Genomic DNA, 26,784 nt, shown 5'->3' on the forward strand with positions numbered 1-26,784 from the left:
TGCTAATGAGAAGGCACAACCAGGGGCTTTCAGGAGCCCAGCACCCCTTGCACCCCCTCCCCAGCTAACAACTGGCAATGAGGACTCACGTTTGGCCACATTAGGCCAAGCTGTGGGAGGTACTTCCAGAGAAGGGAAGGGAATAGGCTAAATAACCGTCACTTCCAGGCTTCTGGCTGAGGCTGTCTCTGTCCCCAGAGACCACACCACCCTCTGGGTCCAGAGGCAGATGGACCAGGGTATCCAGCCACACCGACATCAGCTGCCAGTGTTTTTCTTGCCTCTACCCACTTTTCTGTCTCAGAAACAGTAGAACGTACAGCTTTGTGAATTCCATGGCTTACCATTTTAATGCCTACAAATTCAAAGATTATAGAGTAAGGATACGGAAGTATAAGGAAAGCAGCGCCTCTTGGGGGGAAAAAGACAAAACACAAAGTCCTTTGTGCTACCAATATTCCTTATACTTCACTGACCATATGATCTTGTCCGGAATCTTCTGAAATGGTTAAGCCAAGAATTTGAGTCGTGAATACTTCTGCTGTGATTTCGTCCGGGAGTGCTTCTTCAAGGCAAATTTCTGCACCTAGACAAACAGGACAAGAAAACCAAATGCCTTCACAACCATTAGCTTTCTAACTCAGACACACTTTCTAAAAACACAAGGAAATAATACTAAAAGAGTGAAAGGTGTTTTGTGCTATTGTTTGGTTTTGACGCCTTACAAACCCTTGGATGGAAATCGGTTAAAATCCTTCCTTCACTGAATTGAGGCCATTAACCAAATCTTTGCAAACCGCGTTGGAAAGTTTTTGCTGTTGCTGTTGTCAGCTGCCATCAAGTTGGCCCCTGGCTCACAGTGTCCCGGTGCACAAAGGAACAAAATGCCGCCCTGTCCTCCACCATCCCCATGATCGGCTGCATATTGGACTGCTGCGATCCATTTGGTTTTCAAGATTTTCACAAGTCAATCACCAGGCCTTTCTTCCTAGTCTGTCTCAATCTGGAAGCTCTCCTGAAACCTGTTCAACATCATAGCAACACGCAAGCCTCTGCCGATGGACAGTGCACTGGCCGAGAACTGAACCTGGGTCTCCCACGTGGAAGGTGAGAATTCTACCACTGCACCACCACTGCCCTCATCAGCCTTAACTACACGGTATCATTGATTTTGCTGCCATGAGATAGTTAAGAACATTAACCAAAAACCCACTGCCATCAAGTCGATTCTGACTCATAGCAACCCTATAGGACAGAATAGAGCTGCCCCATAGAGTTTCCAAGGAGCGCCTGGTGGATTTGAAATGCCGACCTCTTGGTTAACAGCCGTAGCACTTAACCACTACGCCAACACGGTTTCCCAAGAACATTAAATATATACCAGTCTGGAAAGTTAAACACCTGAAGGACGTAAGGGGATAGGTTGGGGATCTTGAACCAGATACAAGGTTGGAAATGACCCATCAGGTAGCAGAGTCTAGATCCACTGGAGTCTTGGACTTTTGTTTAGGCTGAAATTGGAAAAGGACAGTAAAAGGAGAGGGAGAAGGCCAACTGGGGAGGAATCTCTGCTCCTCCCTACACACTCAGGCCTGGGGTCACTGGGCAGCGCCCCCTGGCTGGGCAGTGGAGATGCCCCAGTACAAGCTAGCCCCAAGAGCTGTTTGGGGTGGTTCCTTCTGAGCCTCAGTTCATAACCCTAACTTCTGGCCCATTTTTTCACTCTCCAGTGACTAAGGAAGAAGGTGGGAGTGCTCAGGCTCCAGCCAGACAAGAGAGGAGGAGGATCTCTAAAACCTTTACAGTTCTGACACTGTCCTTGTGCAGCCACCATGTTTCCTTATCCAGGTCCCTCTGGACCTATGTCTTCTTCTGAAACAACTTCCATATGGTATCCTCTGATTGGGCCGATATTCACCCACCCAAACTGGAAAGATGAAGACCAGGTCAGTGGACAAAAGGGAAAAGCAAGGCCGGAAGACACAAAGGAGGCAGTGAGCCTGGGAACAAAAGCTTTCGTCTCTCCGATGTGACCACTGCTCCCTTGGTCTTTTCATAACTCATTCATGTAGGATTCTGTCGTGCACATGGGATTGAGGACAGCATCTTGCACCCGTCAAGAGAGAGAAACGCACTTAAGTCTACAACAAAGGAGTGAGTCACGGCTACATGCCCGGACAAAGCAGGCCACAGTACCTTTGAAAGAGGTAGTTGCAGGCTCCGATTTCCAGCCCTCTGGGTTCATGCCAAACAGCGTGGCAAAGCAATCCAACATCTCCTCCTGCGTCATGTGTTCACCTGGGTATCAGAAAGGAGAAGGGGGCAGCTGAGCTCCGGGGGCTCAGCGTGAGGTCAGAGCTTAATAGTATCATTCCAAGGTCTTAGAATTATTTTGCTCCTTCCTTTTCTTTAGACCCAGAGACAATCTAGAGAGTTCCAGGTTACTGTCACATAGGCATCCTTGTTGTTGTTAGCTGCCATTAAGTCGGTCCTCGACTCCGAGTGACCCCATATGCAATGGAACTAAACGCTGGCCAGTCCTACACCATCCCCTTGACTGGCTACAGATCAGACTGGTGTGATTCTTAGGTTTTCACTGGCTGGTTTTCAGAAAGAGATTGCCAGGCCTTTCTTTCTAGTCAGTCTGAATCTAGAATTTCCAGTGAAACCTATTCAGCATCATAGCAACATGCAAGCCTCTACTGACATGTGGCTATACATGAGGTGCCCTGGCCAGGAATCGAACCCAGATCTCCCTCTCGGAAGGTGAGAATTCTACCACTGAACCACTAATGCCCCTTAGGCATCCTTAGAAAAAAAACAAGCTCGTTGCCATGGAGTCAATTCCGACTCATAGTGACCCTACAGGCCAGAGGAGAACTGCCCCATATGGTTTCCAAGAAGCAGCTGGTGGATTCAAACTGCCAACCTTTTGGTTAGCAGATGGATCCTTAACCACTGTGCTACCAGGGCTCCTATGCTTCCTTATGTGGTACTAAAAGTGGGAAAATTAAACCAAGGAAAATACATTAAGCCTGGGATAATACGTGGAGGCTTGTATATAGAAATAAAAAAAAGCAGCCAATAAATGCTCAGTTTGACAAGATGAAAATATCACCCACAGAGGAAGTCCACCCGACATCCTCGTGTGAAATAAGGAGGAAAATCTTCGGGAAAAATATAAAACTATACTTTGGTGTGGTCTTCTCTCACAACTGCATCCTGATCTTATAATGGCCCTGAGGGGTCAATGGGCTGGCGTTTTTATTCCCATTTCACGAATGAGGATGCTGAGTCTTGCAGAGCTTTAGGGACGTGGGACCTACGTGGCATTCTTCTGAGTCCCAGTCTGCATCCTTCCCTTTGCCCACGGCTGCCAGATTTGTGGTCAGCAAGCCGCATCCCTCACACAGGAAACCTGGTCAGGTTTCATGGCACACGGAGGCCCCTGGGAGCCTGTCTCCCCAGCTCTGCTCTCCAGCGGGAACGGCCCAATGATGTCACCAGATACCGGTATTTATGTACTTACCTTTTGTTAGAAGCAGTCTCAAGAAATCCTCTCTTTGAATAACCTTCTTTCCTTCTGAATTGGTGTAACCCAGGACCTCAAAGCTGTGCCGGATACCACTCATGGTGTTACCAAAAGGTGGCCGGTGATTAATGTAAACTTTAAGGAAATCTGGTAAGTTTATTTTATCGACAAGCTTTCCAGTGTCTACATACTCTCCAAATTTGATTTCGTTAAACATATCGTCAATCTAGGGAAGAGGTTAAAAAAAGAGACCATGGTAAACAGAAAAGGCAATTTGATAAACTTCTAAAAATTGGAGAGGAACAGACCTACGTTCACGGTTAGCTTACTATGTGCCCAATTTGTCAGTACTATTAGAACTAGCACAAATAATGATATCATTTTATCACCTTTCACCTGAGCACCTCACAGCATATCAACTACTTCACTGAAATTAAACCCTTTTGTGCTTCAAGAAAGTAAAAAGACAACCCACAGAATGTGAGAAAATATTTGTAGATCATTTATCTAATAAGGGATTTGTATCCAGGATATATAAAGAACTCTTACAACTCAATAATAAAATGACAAATAAATCAGTTTAAAAAATGGGCAAGCCGTGTGGAGCAAGGGAGAATGAAGAAAACCAAAGATACAAGACAAAGTTTAGTCCAAAGGACTAATGGACCACAACTACTACAGCCTCCACCAGACTGAGTCCAGCACTAAATGATGCCCAGCTACCACCACCAACTGCTCTGACAGGGATCAAAATAGAGGGTCCCGGACAGAGGTGGAGAAAAATGTAGAACAAAATTCTAACTCACATACACACACACAAAAAAAGACCAGACTTACTGGTCTAACAGAGACTGGAGAAACCCAAAGAGTATGGCCTCTGGACACCCTTTTAGCTCAGTAATGAAGTCACTGCTGAGATTCACCCTTCAGCCAAAGATTAGACAGGCCCATAAAACAAAACAAAAGTAAATGGGCATGCCAGTCTGGGGGCAGGGATGAGAAGGCAGGACAGGACAGGAAAGCTGGTTACCGGGAACCCAAGGTTGAGAAGTAGAGAGTGTTAACATGTGGGGTTGGCAACCAATGTCAAAAACAATAAATGTATTAAATTGTTTAATGAGAAACTAGTCTGCTCTGTACGCCTTCATGTAAAGTACAATTAAAAAAAATTTTTTTTAATGGGCAAAGGATTTGTATAGGTATTTCTTCAAAGAAGACATACGTATGGCCAATAAGCACATGAAAGAATGCTCAGTATCTTTAGCCATCAGAGAAATGGCAATCAAGCCACAATGAGATACCACTTCACACTCACTAGGATGGCTATCATAAAAAGACAGACAGTAACAAGTGTAGACAAGGATGTAGAGAAACTGGAACTCTCATACATTGCTGGTGGGAATATAAAATGGTACAGCCACTTTGGAAAACAGCTTGGCAGGGCCTCAAAAGGTTAAACATAGTTACCATATAATCCAGCAATTCTACTCCTAGCTATATACCCAAGAAAAATAAAAACATACATCCACACAAAAACTTATACACAAATATTCATAGCACCATTATTCATGATGCTATGAAGTAGAAACAACTCACAGTCCATCAACTGATGAATGGGTAAATAAAATATAGTACATCCAAACAATGGGATATTATTCAACCATAAAAAGGAATGAAGTTCTGATGCATGCTACAGCATGAATGAACCTTGAAAACCTCATGCTAAAGTGAAGGAAGCCAGCCACAAAAGACCACATATTGTATGACTCCATTTATATGAGATGTTCAGAATAGGGAAACCTGTAGACAAAGGAAGTAGATGAGCAGTTTCCAAGGGTTGGGGAGAAGGGGCTGGGGGAGACAGGAAGTGACTGCTAAGGGGTACAGGGCTTTTTTGTTACTGGGTGGAAACCCCAGGTTCCTGCCTGGCATGACTTGTATTGGCCAATAAATGAGAGACCAAGGTGAGAGAACAAAAAGGCACATTTATCTCATACAAGGAAATGGAGTCAGTCGGTGCTTAGTGCTGCCAAGACTGGAAGGGGTTTACAAGTAGAGAGTTCATACAAGTTACGTCAGCAGCAGTGTTAGTCATACTACGCAGGTGCAATGGGGTTTACATATAACCTCCAAGAAAAGCAGGATTCAGATGCAAAGCTGGGGATGGGGAGCCAGCAAAGGAAATGATTTTGCAATAAAACATAGTAGGGGAGGAAGCCAGGCAAAGAATACGGCACTGTGGGGGCTCTGTCTCACTTTTCTCAGGTGATGGAAATGTTCCAACCGTTCTAAAATCAATCTAAAGTTGATTATGGTGATGATCACACAACTCTGAATATACTATAATGCACTAAGTCGTACACTTTAAATAAGTGAATTATATGGTATGTGAATTATATCTCAAAAAATCTTTTTTTTTTAATTTTTATTGTGCTTTAAGTGAAAGTTAACAAATGAAGTCGGACTCTCATACAAAAAGTTATAAACACCTTGCTGTATACTCCTAATTGCTCTCCCCCTAATGAGACAGCACACTCCTGCCCTCCTCTGTTTCTTTTCGAGTCCATTTGGCCAGCTTCTGACCATCTCTACCCTCTTATCTCCCCTTCAGACAGGAGCTGCTCACATAGGCTCATGTGTCTACTTGATCCAAGAAGCTCACTCTATACCAGTATCATTGTCTATCCCAAAGTCTAGTCCAATCCTTGTCTGAAGAGTTAGCTTTAGGAATGGTTCCTGTCTTGGGCTAACAGAAGGTCTGGGGACCATGACCTCTGAGGTCATTTTAGCCTCAGTCAGGCCATTAAGTCTGGTCTTCATCCCACAGATCCTCTGCTCCCTCAGGGGTTCTTTGTTGTCTATTTTTAAATAAATAATAATAATAAAAAAACCATTACCCAACTAAATAAGAAAATGACTAATACCTTAGCTTCTGCTGATGTGCTCCTTCCCTATGCCCCTCGTCACACCCCCTGTGTCACCACGATCTGAATTTTCTATTTCTCACCCCTCCACTATTTCATAGTTTTATTGTAGGTGTATGTATCCATAGCCCATATAGTTTATTCTTGTTTTAAAGACACTTAAAAGGAGGTAAATAATTTTAAACCTAGTCACTTGTTGGTCTAGTACTCAAGTTATAGGGTCACCCACACAGTTACAGCATACTTGTTGTTATTGTTGTTGTTAGGTGCTGTTGAGTCGGTTCCAACTCATAGCGACCCTATGTAAAACAGAATGAAACACTGACCAGTCCTTCACCATCCTCACAATCGTTGTATGCTTGAGCCCATTGTTGCAGGCACTGTGTCAGTTCATCTTGTTGAGGGTCTTCCTCTCCTTCGCTGACCCTCTACCTGACCAAGCATGATGTCCTTTTCCCGGGACTGGTCCCTCCTGATAACATGTCCAAAGTATGTGTGACGTAGTCTAATCATCCTTGCTTCTAAGGAACATTCTGGTTGTACTTCTTCCAAGGCAGATCTGTTCATACTTCAGGTGGTCCATGGTATACTCAGTATTCTTTGCCAACACCACAATTCGAAGGCGTCAATTCTTCGGTCTTCCTTATCCATAGTCCAGCTTTTGCATGCATATGAGGCTATTGAAAACATCATGGCTCGGGTAAGTTGCACCTTAGCCTTCAAGGTGACATCTTCGCTTTACAACACTTTAAAGAGGTCTTTTGCAGCAAATTTGCCCAATGTGTCTTTTGATTTCTTGACTGCTGCTTCCATGGGTATTGATCTCATATGACCCGCAAATGAGTGTTGATCGTGGATCCAAGTAAAATGAAATCCTTGACAACTTCAATCTTTTATCCATTTATCATGATGTTGCTTATACTGTAAGCTCATTTAATTTTTATTTCTGTTCATTTTCAGACTTTTGTTGCTTATACCCATGTGCCTATATGAATCAAATAGAAAATGGGATAATTTTTGACTCCATCTAAGTAAGAACAGAACTGTTAGATGTTGGCTCTCTGATTCCAAGAATGTTAAAATAATCTAAAGCTGAGCTGTATCAGGCCACCTCACTGAGACACCAGCCTCTGGGTACCATTACCAACCCCCAGCTTGTAAGTAGAGTAGCATGAGCCACCTCCTTTTCTAACTGGTTCCTCCAGATGTTTTTAAGGCAATTAGCCAACTTCCTGTCCAAGATAAGAAAAACAAGAGGCTGGGGTGTGCAGACCACAGAACCAGTTAAGACCAATCTGGCCCATGTGACATGTCCAGAACCATTAACCCCATCCTCTGGGTGACCCCGGAGCTTTTCTCCTGCTGGATGGAACCAAACTTTAGCGGCCCAAGACTGGGAGAAGACATACAGAAGTGAGGAGTCTGGGCCTAAGATCCGGTTTGAGAGAGCCCCCCAGCCTTTTGGACTGAGCAAATGCAGATGAGGGAACTGCCCCAGGAACATCCTTTTCAGGCCAGACCAATCAACGACCTTGCTTGTTTCCCCAGGGCCCTTCCCCTAATAAATACTGTTTCAGCCATTATTCAGGGAGCCATCTCAGCGACGCAAGTTCCAGTGTGCTCCTTTGCTTGGCCAACCAAATAAAGCTGCTGCTTCTGCTTTCACTCATTTTGTATCTCTATGGCCAACCCAAGAGGACCTGGAACAGTCCAGTAACATCATCTCTGATCGTGTACACCTCATCACCAAACCAAAGCTGTAATCCAGGCTCCTAAATACCATTATGGTAACAGTCTCCTTCCCACCATTCGCAGAAGACCCAGGTGATGGTGCTACTGCCACCAGCCCCCAAAGAACTGGGGCCCATGAAGTTTCTACGTGCTCATTCTTTGCATTTTTTAAAAATAATAATTTTAATAATTTTTTTCCTCTTGATTTTGAGTGTCATCCACATTTTCTAGGATGAGCGAAGACTGTAAAGAGAGTTTGATTACAGGGCAGGCCAGCCCAGAAGGCTCCTGGAGGGCTGGTCTGGTCAGGGGGCTGACCTGTCCAGATTCCTGTGGAAAACTGGTGCTGGCTAACGCAGGGCTCCACGTGGGACTCCCTGTGTAACTGGCAAAAAGCAAGAGAGAGAGAAATATAATACAAATTAAAAAATAAAAAGACACTCCTCATGCCGTCAGCCTTTCCCTGCGCGGTATTTCTGTACCATGCACATTGGCGTCGGCTGAGATTCAGAAGCCTGAATTATGCGTGGGAAACACTAGGAGTAATTTATTTTAGCATCTCCATTTGAAACTTCTTAATATGTCTCCCAGTAAAGTATGGGGTTCGGAATGTTATGAAGAGAGAGAATAAGAGCCATAGAAAAGTGGGAAATAATTTGCCCTTTTTTTTTTCCTCAGAACATGAATTGTATTTTGGTTTCTGGTAGTATCAGAAAGTGAATCTATATTGGTGCAGTATTATCAGTAGGTAACCCATTTCTGGATTGGCACATTAGCCACAAGCATGGACTTGAACATGCTGGAGACTGTGAGGCTGCTGCAGGACTTGGCAACGTTTCATTCTATTGTACATAGTGTTGCCATGAGTCGGAGCTGACTCCACGGCACCTATCTATCTATCTCTGTCTAACCAATTTCTCCCTGGGTAGAACAAAAATGTAAAGAGCACCGGTATGAAGCAAAGCAAAGTGTCAGCCTGTCTAGGCACCCTGGTGTCTTGATCTGCTTCCAATTATTAAGAAGAAAATACAAAGCTCTTGCAATCCAGCCATACATTTGGTGAAAGTTTTGGTTCATCTTCTTCCCGTTTCTTTCCATGCATATAAAATGTATGTGCATATTTCTGCAAAATTGGTATCATATGTACACAGAGTTTTGTATCCTGGCTTTTTCCTTTAGCACTGTATCATAGGAATCACCCAGCATTTTCAAAGAAGCCACATATTCTGAAGGCAATAGTCAAGCCTTTTGACAAATGAACTGTAAATGATACTACAGAAGTAGCCTTAGGTGGTAACACTGCCCAATTGTCAACAGTGACTCTAAAGCCAAGATGACAGGGTAAGGGGACAGGGAAACCAGATTACTGAAAGCAAAACATCCAGAAGGGAATTAAAAGAGAAAGTTAAAACAGTGAAAAACGTAACCAATGTCTCTGAACAATTTGTGTAGTAATTGTTAAATGGGAGCCTAATTTGCTGTGTAAACTTTCACTGAAAACACTATGTATATATGTACATATATACACATACATATTTTAAAGTGGTAACACTGTTTCATATGTAACATTTATTGAGTTTATATATTATGTACAATTGCACGTTAACACATAAATAAACCACTTCCTAGTAGCATGTTATTTATATACTGTAATATATAATTTTCATAGTATTATTATATACATATGCTACTATTTTTACTCTAGCCAATAGAGACTGTGGCTAAAAGGATGATCTTTGATGGCAGACCTAGGTTCACATGCTGGCTCTGCCATTTTCTAGCTGTGTGACCTTGAGTGAGTTACTTACATTCCTTATCCTCAGTTTCCTCATCTTGAAAATAGGAGTAATACGGTAACATGTATACATTGGACTAGTTTATTTACATATTTATTTTATTGTGGTAAAATATCTATAACACAAAATTTTGCATTTTAGTCATTTTTAAGTGTACAATTCAGTGGCATTAATTACATTCACAATGGAAATAATTTGGAAAAGGCTGTCAAGAATGGTGGCACAACTTGAAGAACGTTAACAAATGTCACTGAATTGTACATGTAGAAATTACCGAAGCAGCTTATGTTTTGTTGTGTGTATTTTCACACATGCAAAAAAATTGCACTCACGATGTTGTGCAAACATCACTACTATCTATTTCCAGAATTTTTTCATCACTACCAACAGAAACCCTGTACCCATTAAGCAATAACTCCCAATTCCTCCCTCTTCCCAGCTCCTGGTAACCTCTAATCTACTGTCTGTCTCTATTCTTTTGCCTATTCTAGATATTCTGTGTAAGGGGAATCATACCACGTTTGTCATTTTCTGCCTGACTTCTTTCACTCAGCATAATGTCATCAAGGTTCACCTAGGCTGTAGCCTGTATCTGAATTTCGTTCTTTATGGCTGCATAATATTCCATTATATGGCTAGACCACATTTTGTTTATCCGTTCATCCGGAGATGACCACTTGGTCGTTTCCAGCTTTTGGCTATTATGAATAATACTGCAATGAACACTGATGTACAGGATCTGTTTTGAGTCCCTGTTTTCAATTCTTTCGGGACACAGGACAATTCTGAAGCTTATTATGACAATGTATGTAAAGTGCTTACCTATAGGTTCCCTATACTCTACAAGCAGCAACTATTTTTGTGGTTTTTATAATTCCTGTATTCTTGCTAATTATAATACATGTCAGCATAATATAACATAAAACATTAGTTATAATATATAATTATAAATTATATCTAAATTTATATACGATAAATTTATATAATTAGACTATAAATTATAAATATACTATTTAACTCAACTCAGAAACAGGAGATGAAGCCAGAGATGACAAATGAAAAGGAACCCAAAAGCACTCAGGTTACTCATACCCAGAGCCTTCCAAAGATGGTGGTGAACAGTCTCAGCACGAACCCTCAGCGGTGAGTCACCTCCTACCCTGCTTTCCCAGATGACTCTTCAAGAGTCACTGCTTCGCCAGCGTTGAGCTGGTGGCTTTAGGCATCACTGACGTTCCTCTCCTGAGCCTACTTTCCAACCATTGATTAGAAAGGCAGGTTTGGCTACATGGCTAAACACAGCTCATGCTCGGGAGAGGGGCCTCGGCCACGGACTGGAGCACTGAGTGATGGCAATGCCATGGAAGGAAGCCGGCTCTGGAAATGGGGCGGCCCAGCCCACCTGCCCTGTGTCCACCGACTGGCCGGGCTTTTTATCACATAGTCACACTGGCCATCACCCACAGGACAGCGGTTCATCCGATTCACCTGAGGAGCCTTCAAAATTCTGAGGCTCAGGCCCTCTTCCCAGAGATCCTGATTTCACTGGTCTGGGGTGGGGTCTGAGCATTCATACTTTTTAAAAGCTCCCTGGGTGACTGGAATGCGCTCTAAGGCAGTGTGGTTCTCAAGCTCCATTCTGTGTCCGAATCTTCAGGAAGGCTCCTTCAAACATAGACTGCTGCCCACCCACACCTCTGAGTGTCTCTGATTCAGTGGGTCCAGGGTGGGGGCCGAGAATCTGCATCTGGCCTGGGCACCCTACCCCGAGAAGCACTGCTCAGAGACCAGAGGAGTTACAGAGGTGGCACCTATGCCTGCAAAATCAGTACCAGGCTTATGATTTTCAGTAGCGTAATCATGGTGGCGGAAACCCTGGTGGTGTGGTGGTTAAGTGCTACGGCTGCTAACCAAGAGGTCAGCAGTTCGAATCCGCCAGGCGCTCCTTGGAAACTCTATCGGGCAGTTCTACTCTGTCCTACAGGGTCGCTACGAGTCGGAATCGAGTCGATGGCAGTGGGTTTTTTTTGTTTTTGTAACGGTGGTGGCGGCTGTGGTGCAAGGTCTAATTCTCTGGGCCATATCTGTGCCCCCATGAAGCTGCACCTATAACTATCACTGCTGTTTCCTCAGCAGCTTAGTATGGGCCTAGCACAGTATATATTATAGAGGCTTGGAAGAGGGTTTACTGAATGAATGAATGAATGAATGAATGAATGAATGAATAAACAACGTGGGCACAAGTGAGGCCACGGAAGAATTTCTTCACAACTCACATAAGGCTCAGGTAAGTGTTTAGAGCAATCACTGCCCCCAGTTAATTTAGATCAATTTACTACTATTTACTGAGCATTTGATGAAGGTCAAAGACTATAGCCTTTTATATGGATTATGTCTGAACATGATGAAAATGAAAATCCTTACAAGTGGATCAATGAACAGTATCACGATAAACGGAGAAAAAACTGAAGTTGTCAGCTAGTTCATTTTACTTGGATCAACAACCAAAGCCCAGCAGTCAAGAAATTGGGCAAATCTGCTCCGAAAGACCTCTTGAAGGTTTTGAAAAGCAAAGATGTCACTTTGGTGGCAAAGGTGCCTCTGACCCAAGTCATGGTTTTTTCAGTTGCTTCATAGGCAATGAAAAAAGAAGAATTGATGCATTTGAATTATGGTGTTGAAGAATACGGAACATACCGCTGACTGCCAGAAGTACGAACAACTCAGCCTCAGAGGAAATACATCCAGAGTGCTCCTTAGCAGCAAGGATGGCGAGACGACGTCTCACATACTTGGGACACATCATCAGGAAAGATCAATCGCTAGAGAAGGACATCACGTTCAATAAGGTAGAGGGTCGGCGAAAACAAGGGAAACCCTCAATGAGATGGTTTGACACAAAGGCCAAAACAATGGACTCACACATAGCAATTATCATGAGGATGGTGAAGGACCAGGCAAGGTTTCGTTCTGTTGGTCACCATGAACTAGAGCCAACTTGATGGCAACTAATAACAACTGAGCATTTGATTTTGCGTAGGCAAATGAAGGGCAAGTCACTTAACAACACTAGAGTAGCCCTGTTCTCAGCAGGTCAGTCAAGAAATATCCATTAAGCACCTACTAAGTGCCAGGCCCTGCTCTGGGCCTTGTGAATAGACTATCAAGACAAGCGCACACAAAGAGCAAACTAACAGCAATGTTCCATAACCATGGTTCTCAATGCTGGTTACCCTGTCCAGGCTCCACTCCCAGCTTCAGCTGGTCTAAGGTGAGGCCCAGGCATCAGTATTTTCTAAGTACCCTCAAGTGATGTGAACCTGTAGCCAGGGTTGGAACCTACTGGGTAGGTTGTTGTGTGAGGGGAACAACATCAAGGACTGGAGAAGCTGAGTCCAGGTGAGCCAGTGAGCCATGGGCAGACTTTGCAGAAGAGGAGGGTCTGCATGGAGCCTCAAAAGAGCAGTCTGAGGTGAAGGGAAGGCACCGCCAGCTGGGAAAGAGCCTGGGCCAGTGCGGGTCGGAAGAGATGGATGCAAGGGAGGGGTGTGGACAGAACATCCCCCAAGTATCTTCTCTACTGGTTTCCCACTGCTGCCGTAACAAAATACCACAAACTCAGGGGCTTAAAACAACACAGATTTGTCCTCTTACGGTTCTGGAGGTTGGAATTCTGAAATGGGTCTCAATGGGTTAAAATCAAGGTGCCATTAGGGCTGCATTCCTAGTGGGGGTTCTAGGGAAGAATCCGTTTCTTTCCTTTTCCAGCTCTGAAAGGACACCCACATTCCTTAGCTCATGGTCCCTTCTATTTTCAAAGCCAGCAATCACATCACAAATGCTGCCTCTGTGGTCATATCTCCTTCTCTGACTCTGGCCTTCCTGCCTCCCTCTTATAAGGACCCTTGAGCTTGCTTACACTGGGCCCACCTGGACAATCCAGGATTGTCTCCCCATCTCAAGATCCTTAATCACATCTGTGAAGTCCCTTTTGCCACGTGAGGTAACCTATTCACAGGTTCCAGGGGTTAGGACGTGGACATCTTTGGGGCCAGCATTCTGCTGACTGCACCATCTGTCTGTGATGAGCGCCGGAGGAGGGCTGCAGGGCTGGGGTCTCATCAGGATGCAAGGGTGTTGGTGCCAGGCTGAGGAGTTGGGTTGTCATCTGCAGGTCTAAGAATGCAGACAGGGGCCCACAGCAGAAACTGGCAGAGTGCTGTGTTCGTTCCTGTGCTTTTCTAAAAATTAGGAGATTTCATATAAAAATCTGGAGTTCAGACGTCTCTGGAAAAATCAGAGGAGTCTGGTGAAGGTGGGCCACATTTCTACAAGGTAGAAGTTGTGAGAAAAAACTGTCCACTTTAGAGAGGTGTTCACTGGCCGCGATGCCCTCACACCCAGCCAGGAGGGGGCGCTGTGTGGGCCCAGGACTTTTGAGGCCCCCTCCTGCTATACCATTCTCAGAGGGCCTGGGGGTCCAAGGGGAGGTGTGGGCTGGAACTGATCCCCCCATTCTGGGTCCCTGAGCCTGAGGATTCCCCAGCAAACAACCCACGCCCATGTCTAGAGCCTGTGGGGTCTCTCCAAAGTCAGCCTCTCAGAAGCGCCCTGCACCCCTGCTGGGCCTACCCTAGGCCTGAAGGTGGCCAACAGGTGGCTGTTTGAGCTGCCTCCTCACCAGTGCCAGGCACACTGGTCTGGGCTGGAGTTGAGGAATAGGAGTGGGCTAAACGCTCTGAGCGGGATCCAGTCTCCCAGCCCATGTAGAAGGCACAGCTGTCAAGGGACGATACTGATGAGCAGCTCGGAGTGGGGTTTACGATGTTCAGCTCTTTAGACACAGGGCATCTGGGCTGCCTTGGTCCCAATGCTGGGCCCCCCAGGAGGCTGGGCTGCTCCTGTGGATAAGGCCCCTGGTGCGGGACAATTTCAGTTCTGCCTGTTGTTGACCCACGCAGGTCTTGGGTTTGTGATCCCAACTGTTGGCCTCTGGAAGCCCTTGATGGCCTCAGAGTTATGTTTTATAATTAAGTTTTATATAAACCAAAAAACTCGTTGCCGTCAAGTCGATTCTGACTCATAGTGACCCTATAGGACAGAGCAGAACTGCGCCCTATGGTTTCCAAGGAGTAGGTGGTACATTTGAACTGCTGACCTTCTCTTAATCACTGAACCACCAGCGCTCCAAGTTTCATACACTCCCTATTAAGTGTAGAGGAACCTGACACATACGAGCTAAGCCCATTCCTCGTTGTTATATAAAGGCTCCCAGTCTGAGCCAATTTTCTTTTGTAATTATTTCATGGACTAACGGGGCAGGGAGGACCCTCTACCCCTTCCGCAGCCCCAGCTGTCTCTACTCTAACACTATTCTCCAGAATGTTCTGGACAAACAGGGAGACGTCTTTCTCAAAGTTCCTCCTCCTCACCCCATGCCTGCTCCTGGGTGACCCTTCCAGTGTCTCCACACTGACCGGAGAAGGGCGGGCTGGAGGGCAGCTTTCGTGCTGGGCAGTTGCACAGTATGGTCACATCGGGAGCCCCTCTGTACCCCTCTGCTAGTTACATGTCATTCCATGATGGCATAATAGCTAAACACTCGGCTGCTAACACAAATGTTGGCAGTTAGAATTCACCCAGTGACTCCTCATGAGAAATACCTGGTAATCTGCTCCCATAAAGATTACAGCCTAGGAAAACCTACGGGACAGTTCTACTCTGTCCCATGGGGTCACCATGAGTTGGAATGCACTCAATGGCACACAACAACAATAAGAAATCTCTTTGAGGGAACCTCACAGTTTGCTGGTTTAGGGGCCGGGCCCAAGAGTCACTTGTCTCACCCGCAGGATGGAATGTTGTTGTTAGGCGCTGTTGAGTTGATTCCGACTCAGAGACCCTAAGTACAACAGAACAAAACACTGCCCGGTCCTGTGCCATCCTCACAGTCACTGTTAGGCTCAAACCCATTGTTGGAGCCACTGTGTTAGTCCATCTCGTTGAGGGTCTTCCTTTTTTTGCTGACCTCCACTTTATCAAGCCTAATGTCCCTTTGCAGGGACTGGTCCCTCCTGATAACATGACCAAAGTACGTGAGACGAAGCCTCGCCATCCTTGCTTCCAAGGAGCATTCTAGCTGTATTTCCTCCAAGACAGATTTGTTTGTTCTCCTGGCAGTCCAAGGTATATTCAATATGCTTTGCCAACACCATAATTCAAAGGCATCAATTCTTCTTCGGTCTTCCTTATTCCTTGTCCAGCTTTCACATGCATATGAGGTAACCGAAAGTACTATGGTTTGGGTCAGGCTCACTTAGTCCTCAAAGTGACATCTTGGCTTTTTAACACTTTAAAGAGATCTTTTACAGCAGATTTGCCCAGTACAATGTGTCATTTGATTTCCTGACTGCTGCTTCCAGGGGCGTTGATTGCAGATTCAAGTAAAATGAAATCCTTGACAACTTCCATTTTTCCTCCATTTATCATGATGTCGCTTATTGGTCCAGTTTTGAGGATTTTTGTTCTCTTTAGGCTGAGGTGTAATCCATACTGAAGGTTGTAGTCTTTGTTCTTCATCAGTAAGTGCTTCAAGTCCTCTTCACTTTCAGCAAGCAAGGTTGTGTCATCTGCATATAGCAGGTTGTTAATGAGTCTTCCTCCAATCCTGATGCCTCATTCTTCTTCATAGAGTCCAGCTTCTAGGATTACTTGCTCAGCATACAGATTGAATAAGGATGATAAAAGGATACAACTCTGACACACACCGTTCCTGATTTTAAACCACAAAGTACCCCCTTGTTCTGTTCAAAGACCGCCTCTTGATCTATGTAAAGGTTCCTCATGAGCACAATTAAGTGTTCTGGAATTCCCATTCTTTGCAATGTTATCCATAATTTCTTATGATCCACACAGTCGAATGCCTTTGCATAGTCAATAAAACACAGGTAAACATCGTTTCTGGTATTCTCTGCTTTCAGCCAGAAGCCATCTGACATCAGCAATGATATCCTTGGTTCCACATCCTCTTCTGAATCTGGCTTGAATTTCTGGCAGTTCCCTGTCGATGTACTGCTGCAACCTTTTTTGAATACTGCCTGATATTTATGTTTCAGAAAAAGACCCAGCATACTGAGGGCCGCTCTTCAAGGTGCCCTTTCATTCTCTCTCTCTTCAAATTTCCCAATTCCCACGGGGTCGTCATTGGAGCAGAAACTGTGCACGTGATCCTTGGCTCGGATTTCCCCTCCTCCTGTGGGTACGGCTGTACCACTTGGCTGCAGTCCCTCCATCCCAGTTGGGACTCCACTTTAGCCAGGAAGATTAGTGCACAGAGCTTTGGGAGGAGATATTTGTTTATCTATCTTGTTTTTGTTCTGAATACAAGAGTAACACGTGCTACATGCTTGTAGCTAAGAAAAACGAACTAAAACAGAAACGTATGTGTGTCCCTCTCCCCCCTCCATTTGTAACTGCTACTGCTTTCTAAGGAGGGTGGATGCCACTGAATGGAAAGTTCTTTCGTTTGGACCCCCTGATGGTGTCAGCTGCCGTGGAGTTGACTGTGGTACATGGCAACCTTATGTACAACAGAAGGAAACACTGTCCAGTCCTGCACCATCTTCACAATCACAGGCCTATTTGACCCCCTGTTGTTAGTTGCTGTCAAGTCGATTCCGACTCGGGGCAACCCAATGTGTGCACAGTACAACTGTGCTCCATACAGTTTTCAAGGCTGCAACCTTTCAAAGCGGATTGCCAGGCCTGTCTTCTGAGGCATTTCTGAGTGGATTTGAACCACCCTTTCTGCCAGTAGTTCAGCGCTTAACTGTCTGCACACCCAAGGCTGACCCCTGTTGTTGTACTGTTAGGGGCTGTCAAGTCGATTCCAACTCGTAGTGACCCTACATACAACAGAATGAAACTCTGCCTGGTCCTGTGCCATCCTCACAGTCATTGCGATGTTTGAGCCCACTGTTGCAGCCACTATGTCAATCCTTCTCCTTGAGGGTCTTTGTCTTTTCACTGACCCTCCTCTACGTCATAAAGCATGATGTCCTTCTCCAAGGGCTGCTCCCTCCTGATAACATGTCCAAAGTAAGTGAGATGAAGTCTCACCATCATCCCTTCTAAGGAGCATTCTGGCTGTACTTCCTCCAAGCCAGATTTGTTCATTCTTCTGCTGACCCCCTATATAATGCAAGTTTGATGATAGAAGCTCGGAAGAGTGAGTCTGCTGGGGCTAGCAGAGGGGAAAATGTGGCAGCCCTGGGGGAGTGGGAGGAGCTGTGTGGGGTGAAGGCCAGCAAGGAAGCCCAGTGCAGGGAGGTCACCAGGACAGGAAGAAGGTCTAAGAGCAGTTTTAAGTAACCTGCTGTGAACTGTGTGATGTGCGACCCTTTCTGGTGATGCCAGGCTTTCAAGGAAGTCCACTCTCATCTAGGGTGAGCAAGCTTAAAGTTTTTCTGAAAAGTGAGGAAGGGGCTGAGTGGTGGTCTGCAGTGATGGGGATAGACAGAGTCTGCACCCGCACAAGGGGGACCCCATGGAGCGGCCACAACACCCGCAGGCTGTGGGTAAAATAGGGTTCCAGCTGGCCCGGGAGGCCCCTGCTGACATCCGGTTATGTGCGTAAAGCTGAAAGTAAAAACATTCCCAAATCCCAGCCCCAGAGGGCAATATCATCAAGAGTTTGGGTCATGTTGTTTCAGACTTTTGCTAGACATATAAGACTATGCATGTTATTATTAAAGAAATGACACCATCCTTTACACACTGCTTTGCAACTTGTCTTTCTTCCTGAGGCAACAAATTCTGCACATTCCTCTTGACTCGGCAGACACAGGCCTATCTCACTTTTTAACGGCCGCTCAGTGTGCGTGTGCTCATTTTATTTGTCCTGTTTCCCGCTGATGGGCACTGGGTTGTTTTCTCCTTTCTCCACTCTGAGCTATGCTACGATAACCCTCCCCCTTCCATACATACGTGCTCTTCTGTCGGATACACTCTTACGAGTAGATTTGCTGGGTCAAAAACCAGTTGCCATCAGATCAGTTCTAACCCATGGCGACTCTGTGTGTGTCACGGTAGAACTGTGCTCCATAGAGTTTCCTTTTTTTTTTAATTATATTCATTTTGTTTTTGTTGTTGAGAATATATACAGCAAAACACACACCGATTCAACCATGTCTACACACACAGTTCAGTGACATTGATTACATTCTTTGAGTTGTGCAACCATTCTCACTCTCCTTTTCTGAGTTGTTTCTCCCCATTAACATACACTCACTGCCCGCTAAGGTTCCCATTAGTCAATTTGATCCCACATAGAACCAGAAAAATCAAACCCGTTGCCGTCAAGTTGATTCTGACTCAAAGTGACCTTATAGGACAGACTAGGACTGCCCCACAGAGTTTCCAAGGAGTGCCTGGTGAACTCCAACCGCTGACCTTTTGGTTGGCAGCCTGTAGCTCTTAACCACTGCGCCACCAGGGTTTCCTTGATCCCGTATAGATAGATGTTGAAAGAGCACAGTGCTCAAGGCAGACACTTTTTACTAGTTAAGCTAGACTATTGTTTGGTTTTTTAAGAGGACTTCAGGGATATTTTTGGTTAAGGTGAAAGATTATCTCAGGGCAATAGTTTTGGGGGTTTATCCAGTCTCCATGGCTCCAGAAAGTCTGGAGTCCATGAGAATTTGAAATTTTATTCTGCTTTTTCCCCCTTTTGATCAGGATTCTTCCATAGAATCCTTGATCAAAATGTTCGGTAATGATAGCCGGGCACCATCCAATTTTTCTGGTTTACGGCAAAGGAAGCAGATGTTCCTGGAGGCAATTAGCCACACGCTCCATTTCCTCTCCACAGGGTTTTCAGTGGCTGATTTTTTGGAAGAAGATCGCCAGACATTTTTTCCAAGGCACCTCTGTGTGGGTTCAAACTGCCAACCTTTCATTTAGTAGTCATACTGCCTAATTGTTTGCACCACCCAGGTACCTCCCACCTCCTGCAGGACACTAGGTCAAAAGACATGCACATTTAAAAGGTTAACTATTTGCTTCCTCTCTAAACATTCCAAACAATGTCGAAGGCCCTGAGTACACCAAACACTGTAGGGTCACTGCTAACTCCTCATCATCTCTGCTCTCACTACGGCTATTTAACAGCATTCAGTCATTCACTCATTCAATTGACATTTGCAGAGCCTACACGTCCCGGCCAGCACTGGCCTTCAACTTACAGGACTAACTGGCTGCAGTGACAAAAACCCGTCAATATTAAGAAAGGCTCTGTCAGCTAGATAGAAACATAACCACAAGCGCCCAGGGAACACATGTGATGTATGGGCCCTGCTCCAGCATGATATTCCCGTGTCCCCAAGGAAAACGTAAAGTGTAAACACAGAGGAGGAAATCTTGTTGTACGTGAAATCAGCTGTAGACTCCGCTCCCTTCTCTAACATTATGCACATTGTAAACCTGTCATTAGAAAAATGAAGATTTTTAAGAGCGGCCTACGAGGATGGCCGGCTGTGCCCACCCTTACACTGGGTAGTTAGTGTCCCACAGAAGGTGGGAGCCATGGGGAATTCTTTGGGGAGGGTTATATTCTTGTATAATTTGGCTTCAACTTGCCACACTGACTAGATTCAAATCCCCAAGGCAGTTATAATGACGTAAGAAAAACACAAATAATGTAGTCTTTGGGGGCTGTTTCGAATTTCTGTGTCTGCCTCTTTTATGTACCCAAGTATTAAAATACTATATGAGCCAGGCATAGGCCTCCAAGCACCTCCAGGGGGCAGGGGGAATGGCTACACCTTAATAGGAAGTGTTTCATTGACCACAGCAAAGCCTGCTTTTAAAAGTTGCAAAGCCCTGCAAACATTTTTATTAGGAACTGCCATAAATCTGACGTGGAAACAAATGATCAGAGAGTTCTCCTGTGCAGCTTCAGATATAAATTAACTCGTCAACCTGCAAAGTTTGTGCACTGATGTGGGACACATCTGGTTCCCAGGGACTTCACAAAATGTCTCCAAACAGCAAATTTTTTTTTTTTAAGTGGATTAAAAACCCTGGAGTCCATATGATTTATAAAGACGTCGATTCAGGCATTGAAAATCCCCTTTCTGACAGTGGGGGGAGAATTGTATAACAGCCAACGAAAACCTAACCACCACTATTTTTCTTTTTGTTTTTACCTTTATAAATAATTGTCAATGCCACTTTATACATTTCTTACAGACTGACACTCTTCCTAGATACTTTTTATTTCATCAGTAAGACTTGGATGGGTTGTTAAACTTTATTATATCCTACCAATGACATAAGTGAGGAAGCCTTCAATGACTGTTGTTGGTAGGTGCCATCAAGTTGGTTCCGATTCATAGCGACCCTATGTGCAACGGAATGAAACACTGCCCGGTCCTGCACCATCAATGACTAGACTTCTTTTTATTTAATTAAAAAAAAAAAAAAAATGGCCTCACAACTTGAAGAATGTAATCATTATCACTGAATTGTACAGGTAGCAATTGTTAAATTGGTGTATGTTCTGCCGTGTATATTCTCAATAACAACAATAAAATAAATTAATAAGAAAATAACAGTTTTTTTTTCCCAATGGCTGATTTTTCAGAAGTAGATCTCCAGGCCTTTCTTCCAAGGTGCCTCTGGTGGACTCCAACCTCCAACCTTTCAGTTAGCAGTTGAATGCATTAACTGTTTGCACCCCTCAGGGACTCCTTCTTACTTCTGTAGGGAGCAAAAAAAGACTGATTGCTCCCCACCCTGCCACTGTCTTTGGTGCTTTGGATGGCAGGCAGTGACCGTGGCAAGGGCTCCGTGTCCAGAACTCCCCTGTCAATGGAGCAGCCCTGCAGGGAAGGATACGTTACATGAGCCCAGGGTTGAAAACCAAGAACCATGGATGAGAAAATTGTCATCAATCTAACTGATGGTGTTTATGTACAGTAACTGTACCAGCTGAATCAAGAAAATTAAAAAACTGGTTTTAGAAAGGGCATTGTGAATGAAGAGCCGTGAGGTCAGAGAAGCATTCACCTAAGATCTTTTCTAATCGCACACCCGGAGACGAGAGTATGAGGAGCAAGATGATAACACGTGCAACTTTTTTTTTCACATTTGATATGTGTCACGTGCTGTACTAAATAGATAATCTAATTTAATTTTCACAGTAATTCCAGGAAGTAGGTATTATTATTATCCCCATTTTATAGATGAGAAAAGAGTCTCTCGGTGGTACAAACAGTTAATGTGTTTCGCTGCTAACCAAAAGGCTGGAAGTTCAAGTCCCCCAGAGGTACCTTGGAAGGAAGTCCTGTTGATCTGCTTCTAGAAAACCCTATAGAGCACAGTTCTACTCTGACATGCATGGGGTCACCATGAGTCAGAGTCAACTCAGTGGCAACTGTTTTTTTTATAGATGAGGAAACTGAGGCTTGAAGAAGTTCACTGACAGGTGGCCACTGTCAAGATCACACTCAGGGCCTGACATAGGCACCTGTGTCCTGGCCCCTCAGCCACTGCCTCCCTGGTAGGATGGCTGTGATCTGCAGCAGTTCCTAAACCACCAGAGAGGTGCCCAAAAGCGTACCCACAGGAAATGTAAGATGAGGGTCCACCAATGGCTTCTGCTGACTTTCACATGAACATGAGCCTCAGACCCTCAGGTACCACACCTTGACAGAAGGCCCTCTCCACAGCTGGATTACAGATGGAGGCACCTCACATCGAAAGACCTCCCCATCAGGTGACGATGCCTGGGGTCTGCTTCCCAATAACCAGGGAGCAGGAGAAAATCAGGTGGTGTGGACAGAACAGGAGTTGATAACGGCTGAGGTTGAGAGATGGGTACATGAAGTTCATGATGCTGTCTTCTCTGCTTTGGTGACTGCTTGTGATTTCCCACAATAAAACATTAAAAACAAGAAAGACGAAGCAAAGCAGGATGAAGGTCCTAGGCTAGAAGACAAAGGACCATAGGCTCAGGGGACATCTACATCAATTGGCACAACATAGTACCTAAGTCAATGTTTTGCATCCTAGTTTGGTGAGTAGCATCTGGGGTCTTAAAAGCTTGCGTGCAGCCACCTAAGTTACAACTATTGGTCTCTTTCCGTCCGAGCAGAGGAGAGTGAAGGAGACCAAAGACTCAAAGGAGCAATTACGGGCCACGTGAACCATAGCCTACGCAACCCTGAGACCAGAAGGACTAGATGGTGCTCAGCTACCACTACCAACTGCTCTGACTAGGATCACAACAGAGGGTCCTGGACAGAGTAGGAGAAAATTGTAGAACAAAAAAATGAAATTCAGAAAAAAGTCCAGGCTTGCTGGCCTGACAGAGACTGGAGGAAATCCCAAGACTCGGCCCTATAGCACACCCTTCTGACCTGGAAATGAAGCCATTCCCGGAGACCAACTCCCAGCCAAACAGTGGACAAGCACATAAGATAAGGAGTAACACCTGAGAGGAAGGTACTTCTTAGAACAATCAATTAGGAGATGAGAAGACAGGAAGGGATAGATAATCAGGGCGTAGGAAAATGGGGAAACCAGGGCACATCATGGGGGGATGAAATCAAGGTCATGAAACACATTACATACAAAGTATGGAATGGGAAACTAATTTGCTCTGTAAAGTACAATAAAAAAGAAAGAAGTAGCCCATCAATCCCTTAAGAAAGACATGTCGTCGTTGTGACAGGAAATTCCGAGGGAAGAAGAACGGTTTCTGTTTATGAGGCACCTGCCCTGGGCAGCGTGTGCTGGGCGCGCCACAAACCTTCGTCCTCACAGTGCCCTAGGAGGTAGGAACCTTGTCCAGCCTCGAGGAAGCAGTAACTCACAGGAGAGAATGACTTGCCAAGTGGTCCGCCTGATTTGGAGACCCTGCACTTCCCATCGCGGTGTACTTTTCCCTTCCTAGGTCTGGAACTCGTAGATGCTCTGCCAGCCCAATCACCCAGAGAAGACAGGCATTCGCTTACGATAAATGTCAACAAAAGAGAAAGAGCCATAGATACAACAATGAAGGAAAATGCAGCAGAAACTTCTATAGAGAGAATGTACTGTCTTTTGAGGCAGAAAGTAAAACTAATCAATTGCACTTTCAACAACAGTTCATATGACGACCATTTTCCCCGGAGTACTTCTTGTCCCTGTGGGGAGCGCCTCACAGCTGGAGTTTTTGTGACATCACCACGAGGGGTGATTCCATCTTCTGAGCTCCATGGCCCAGCTCCCAAAGGCACCTCCATTAATATGTGCGAGGCTAACAGCCATTCTGTGGTCAGAAACTGTCTCGGTGACCACCAGCACTGGGTACTGAGCTCTCACTCTGCGCCCTGGCTGGGCTGCATGCTCACTCGCCTCCAGGAGGCTGGTTCTGGGCAGCGACGGGCAGGGCTGGAACCCTGGGCCTTCCGATTCCAAAACCCATGCTCTTAGCCCCCGCGTTCACACCAACATCAAAGTCCAGTAAGGAATGCACCTTTCAGGAATAGCACACACCACTTCGGTGAGTCCGCTTCTCAGGAGTACATCTGAAATGCTCAGGCCCCTCTTGATGATCTACTCAGGTAACAATAACGTGGACCCTTTACTCTGACCTACAGTGAACGTTCCTGTTTTATTATAAACAACGCATCCCACTGCTGTTCCTGTTTTCATTCCACCTACCTTCTCTTCGGAGGGGTAAAAGCCAATGGCTCTCATGACATAGGGAAGCTCCGACAGGCAGATGTGCTCTGACACCTCTCTGGTCTCCATGGTGTCTATGCCTTGACTGCGGAGCTGGGAATAGTAAAAATAGTCTTCCAGCTCCTGCATGGAAAGGAAACGGAAACACAGGTTTTGGTCAAAGTCAGAACCATCCTTTAAGACTTCAAGATGTTTTCTAGAAAGTTCGTTCTGAGCTCAGTGGGGGAAAAGAAAGAGCTTTGGAAAAAAGGGTACAGCCCGGCACGTTTGTTTTACACACTGAATTAGGTGTTCCCAGGAAGTGTTTTCTCTGAGGACAATTACCCTGTAGAACTGTCCTTCCCGGCCACCAGACACCAGACCGTAGAACGGGGTCAAGTCTTCACCCCCAAGGGAAACAGCTGCCTCCAGGGCACTACAACAGAAACAGCACTGTTAGAAAGCGACCAGGCGAGGGGCGTCAGGGGGCGGCCACGGCACCTTGGCCCAAGGACTGGGACCACGGAACAGATACAATTAGAGTCTCTCTGTAAGCTGGGTGAGAAAAATCCCTCCAAAATGAAGGTGAACATGAACACTCAATTTCCAGTGTGGGACCTGGTGGTACAGGGCACCTGCTTTAATGACAGGGTTCTTCTCTCACTGATGACACAGCGGGGCTGGGCCGTTTGTCTGTGATCTTTGGGGAGCCGAGTTCTCCTAAGGGATTGGGACGGAGGGAGGAGGGCTCCTGTGTCCTGAAAGCACAACCCTCCCGAGCTGAGCAGCTTTGTAACTTTAGAGCCGCATAGGACCAGCGCCAAAAGAACAGGACGTCGTACAGGTGGACTGCCAGCACTAATTGCTTCCACAAAAACCTGGAGCCACAAGGGACCCATGCCAGTCAGACAAAAATAACCCTCTGCTCTCTAACACAGGGTCAGAGTTGCCAAAAATAGGCCCTTTAAGTGATAAGAAAACCTACTTTTGTATGAGGCCAGCTTTGCCTCATGCAAAATGTTAATAATATGAAATCAAGACGATAATCCAATAAATGGATTTCTGTTAATCAGGAGATTAGTCCTGTGCCGGGATGTTAAAACACACTGAAGCAGGAGATCATAGTGGGTAAGTTGTGAAGCGTCCAGAATCTGGAGTCAGAGGTGCACTGGGGCCCGGGCTCTGCCACTTGCAAGTTGCACTCTTGTGGGCAAGTAACTTCAACTCCCGGTGCCTCGGTTTGCTTATCTGTGAAATGGGGATAATGACAGAACCTGCCTCCCCAGGTGGTTTGAGAATTCAGAAAGGGAATGCACACAAAGAATTTTTATTTTTCTCGGGGAATGAATGTTTGCTGAGGTGTGGTAGAATCAGGAAGGCCTGAGGTGAACCCCAGCTCCACCACTTACTCCATCACTTGGGTGTTCCTGATCTGAACAATGGGATAATCACAGTCCCTCCCTCACAGGATGGCTGTGAGGAAGGAATCAGACAATACCCGTGTCTTAGTTATCCAGTGCTTCTATAACAGAAATACCATAAGTGGATGGCTTTAACAAACAGAAGTTTATTCTCTCACAGCCTAGGAGGCTAAAAGTCCAAATTCAGGGCACCAGCTCCAGGAGAAGGTCCTTGTCATTGATCTTCTCAGCACAGGGACCCTAGGTCCAAACGACGTGCTCTGCACTAGGTGCTACTTTCTTGGTAGTATGAGGTCCCCTCTCTGCTTGTTTCTCTCTCTTTTATCTCTTGTAAGATAAAAGGTGACTCAGGCCACACCCCAGGGAAACTGCCCTTACAATAGGATCAGGGCTGTGATCTGAGTAAGAGTGTTGCATCCCACCCTAATCCTCTCTAACATAACCTAAACTTGCCTCATTAACCACAGGCAGAGGTTAAGATTTAGAACACATAGTAAAATCACATCAGATGACAAAATGGTGGACAACCACACAATACTGGGAATCATGGCCTAGCCAAGTTGACACACATTTTTTGGGGAAACACAACTCACTCTGTAACAATCTGGCACAGAAAAAGGCTCAGCAAAGAGTAGTTACAATCATTATGACAACTGAAACAGCACTGATATGTA

At 45.3% G+C, this 26,784-nt stretch overlaps 1 protein-coding gene across 5 annotated transcripts in view; it reads right to left on the bottom strand.

Annotated features, from left to right (window-relative positions):
* Nucleotides 1-339: 339 nt before the first annotated feature.
* Nucleotides 340-26,784, bottom strand: part of CFAP251 (cilia and flagella associated protein 251) — a 96,046-nt gene continuing 69,601 nt past the window's right edge. For 4 of the 5 annotated variants that reach the window (XM_049866302.1, XM_049866300.1, XM_049866298.1 and 1 more), the window contains 5 exons: nt 25,035-25,125; nt 24,690-24,833; nt 3,530-3,758; nt 2,197-2,298; nt 340-586 (listed from right to left, as the gene is read on the bottom strand). In XM_049866302.1, the coding sequence (XP_049722259.1) occupies nt 462-586; nt 2,197-2,298; nt 3,530-3,758; nt 24,690-24,833; nt 25,035-25,125 (691 nt within the window). In that variant the 3' untranslated portion in view covers nt 340-461. Of the gene's footprint in view, nt 587-2,196; nt 2,299-3,529; nt 3,759-21,519; nt 21,863-24,689; nt 24,834-25,034; nt 25,126-26,784 lie in introns of those variants that run through there. The other variant, XM_049866301.1, reaches the window with a different exon arrangement.

This window comes from Elephas maximus, chromosome 22 (assembly GCF_024166365.1).
Source record: "Elephas maximus indicus isolate mEleMax1 chromosome 22, mEleMax1 primary haplotype, whole genome shotgun sequence".
Classification (NCBI taxonomy): Eukaryota; Metazoa; Chordata; class Mammalia; order Proboscidea; family Elephantidae; genus Elephas; species Elephas maximus.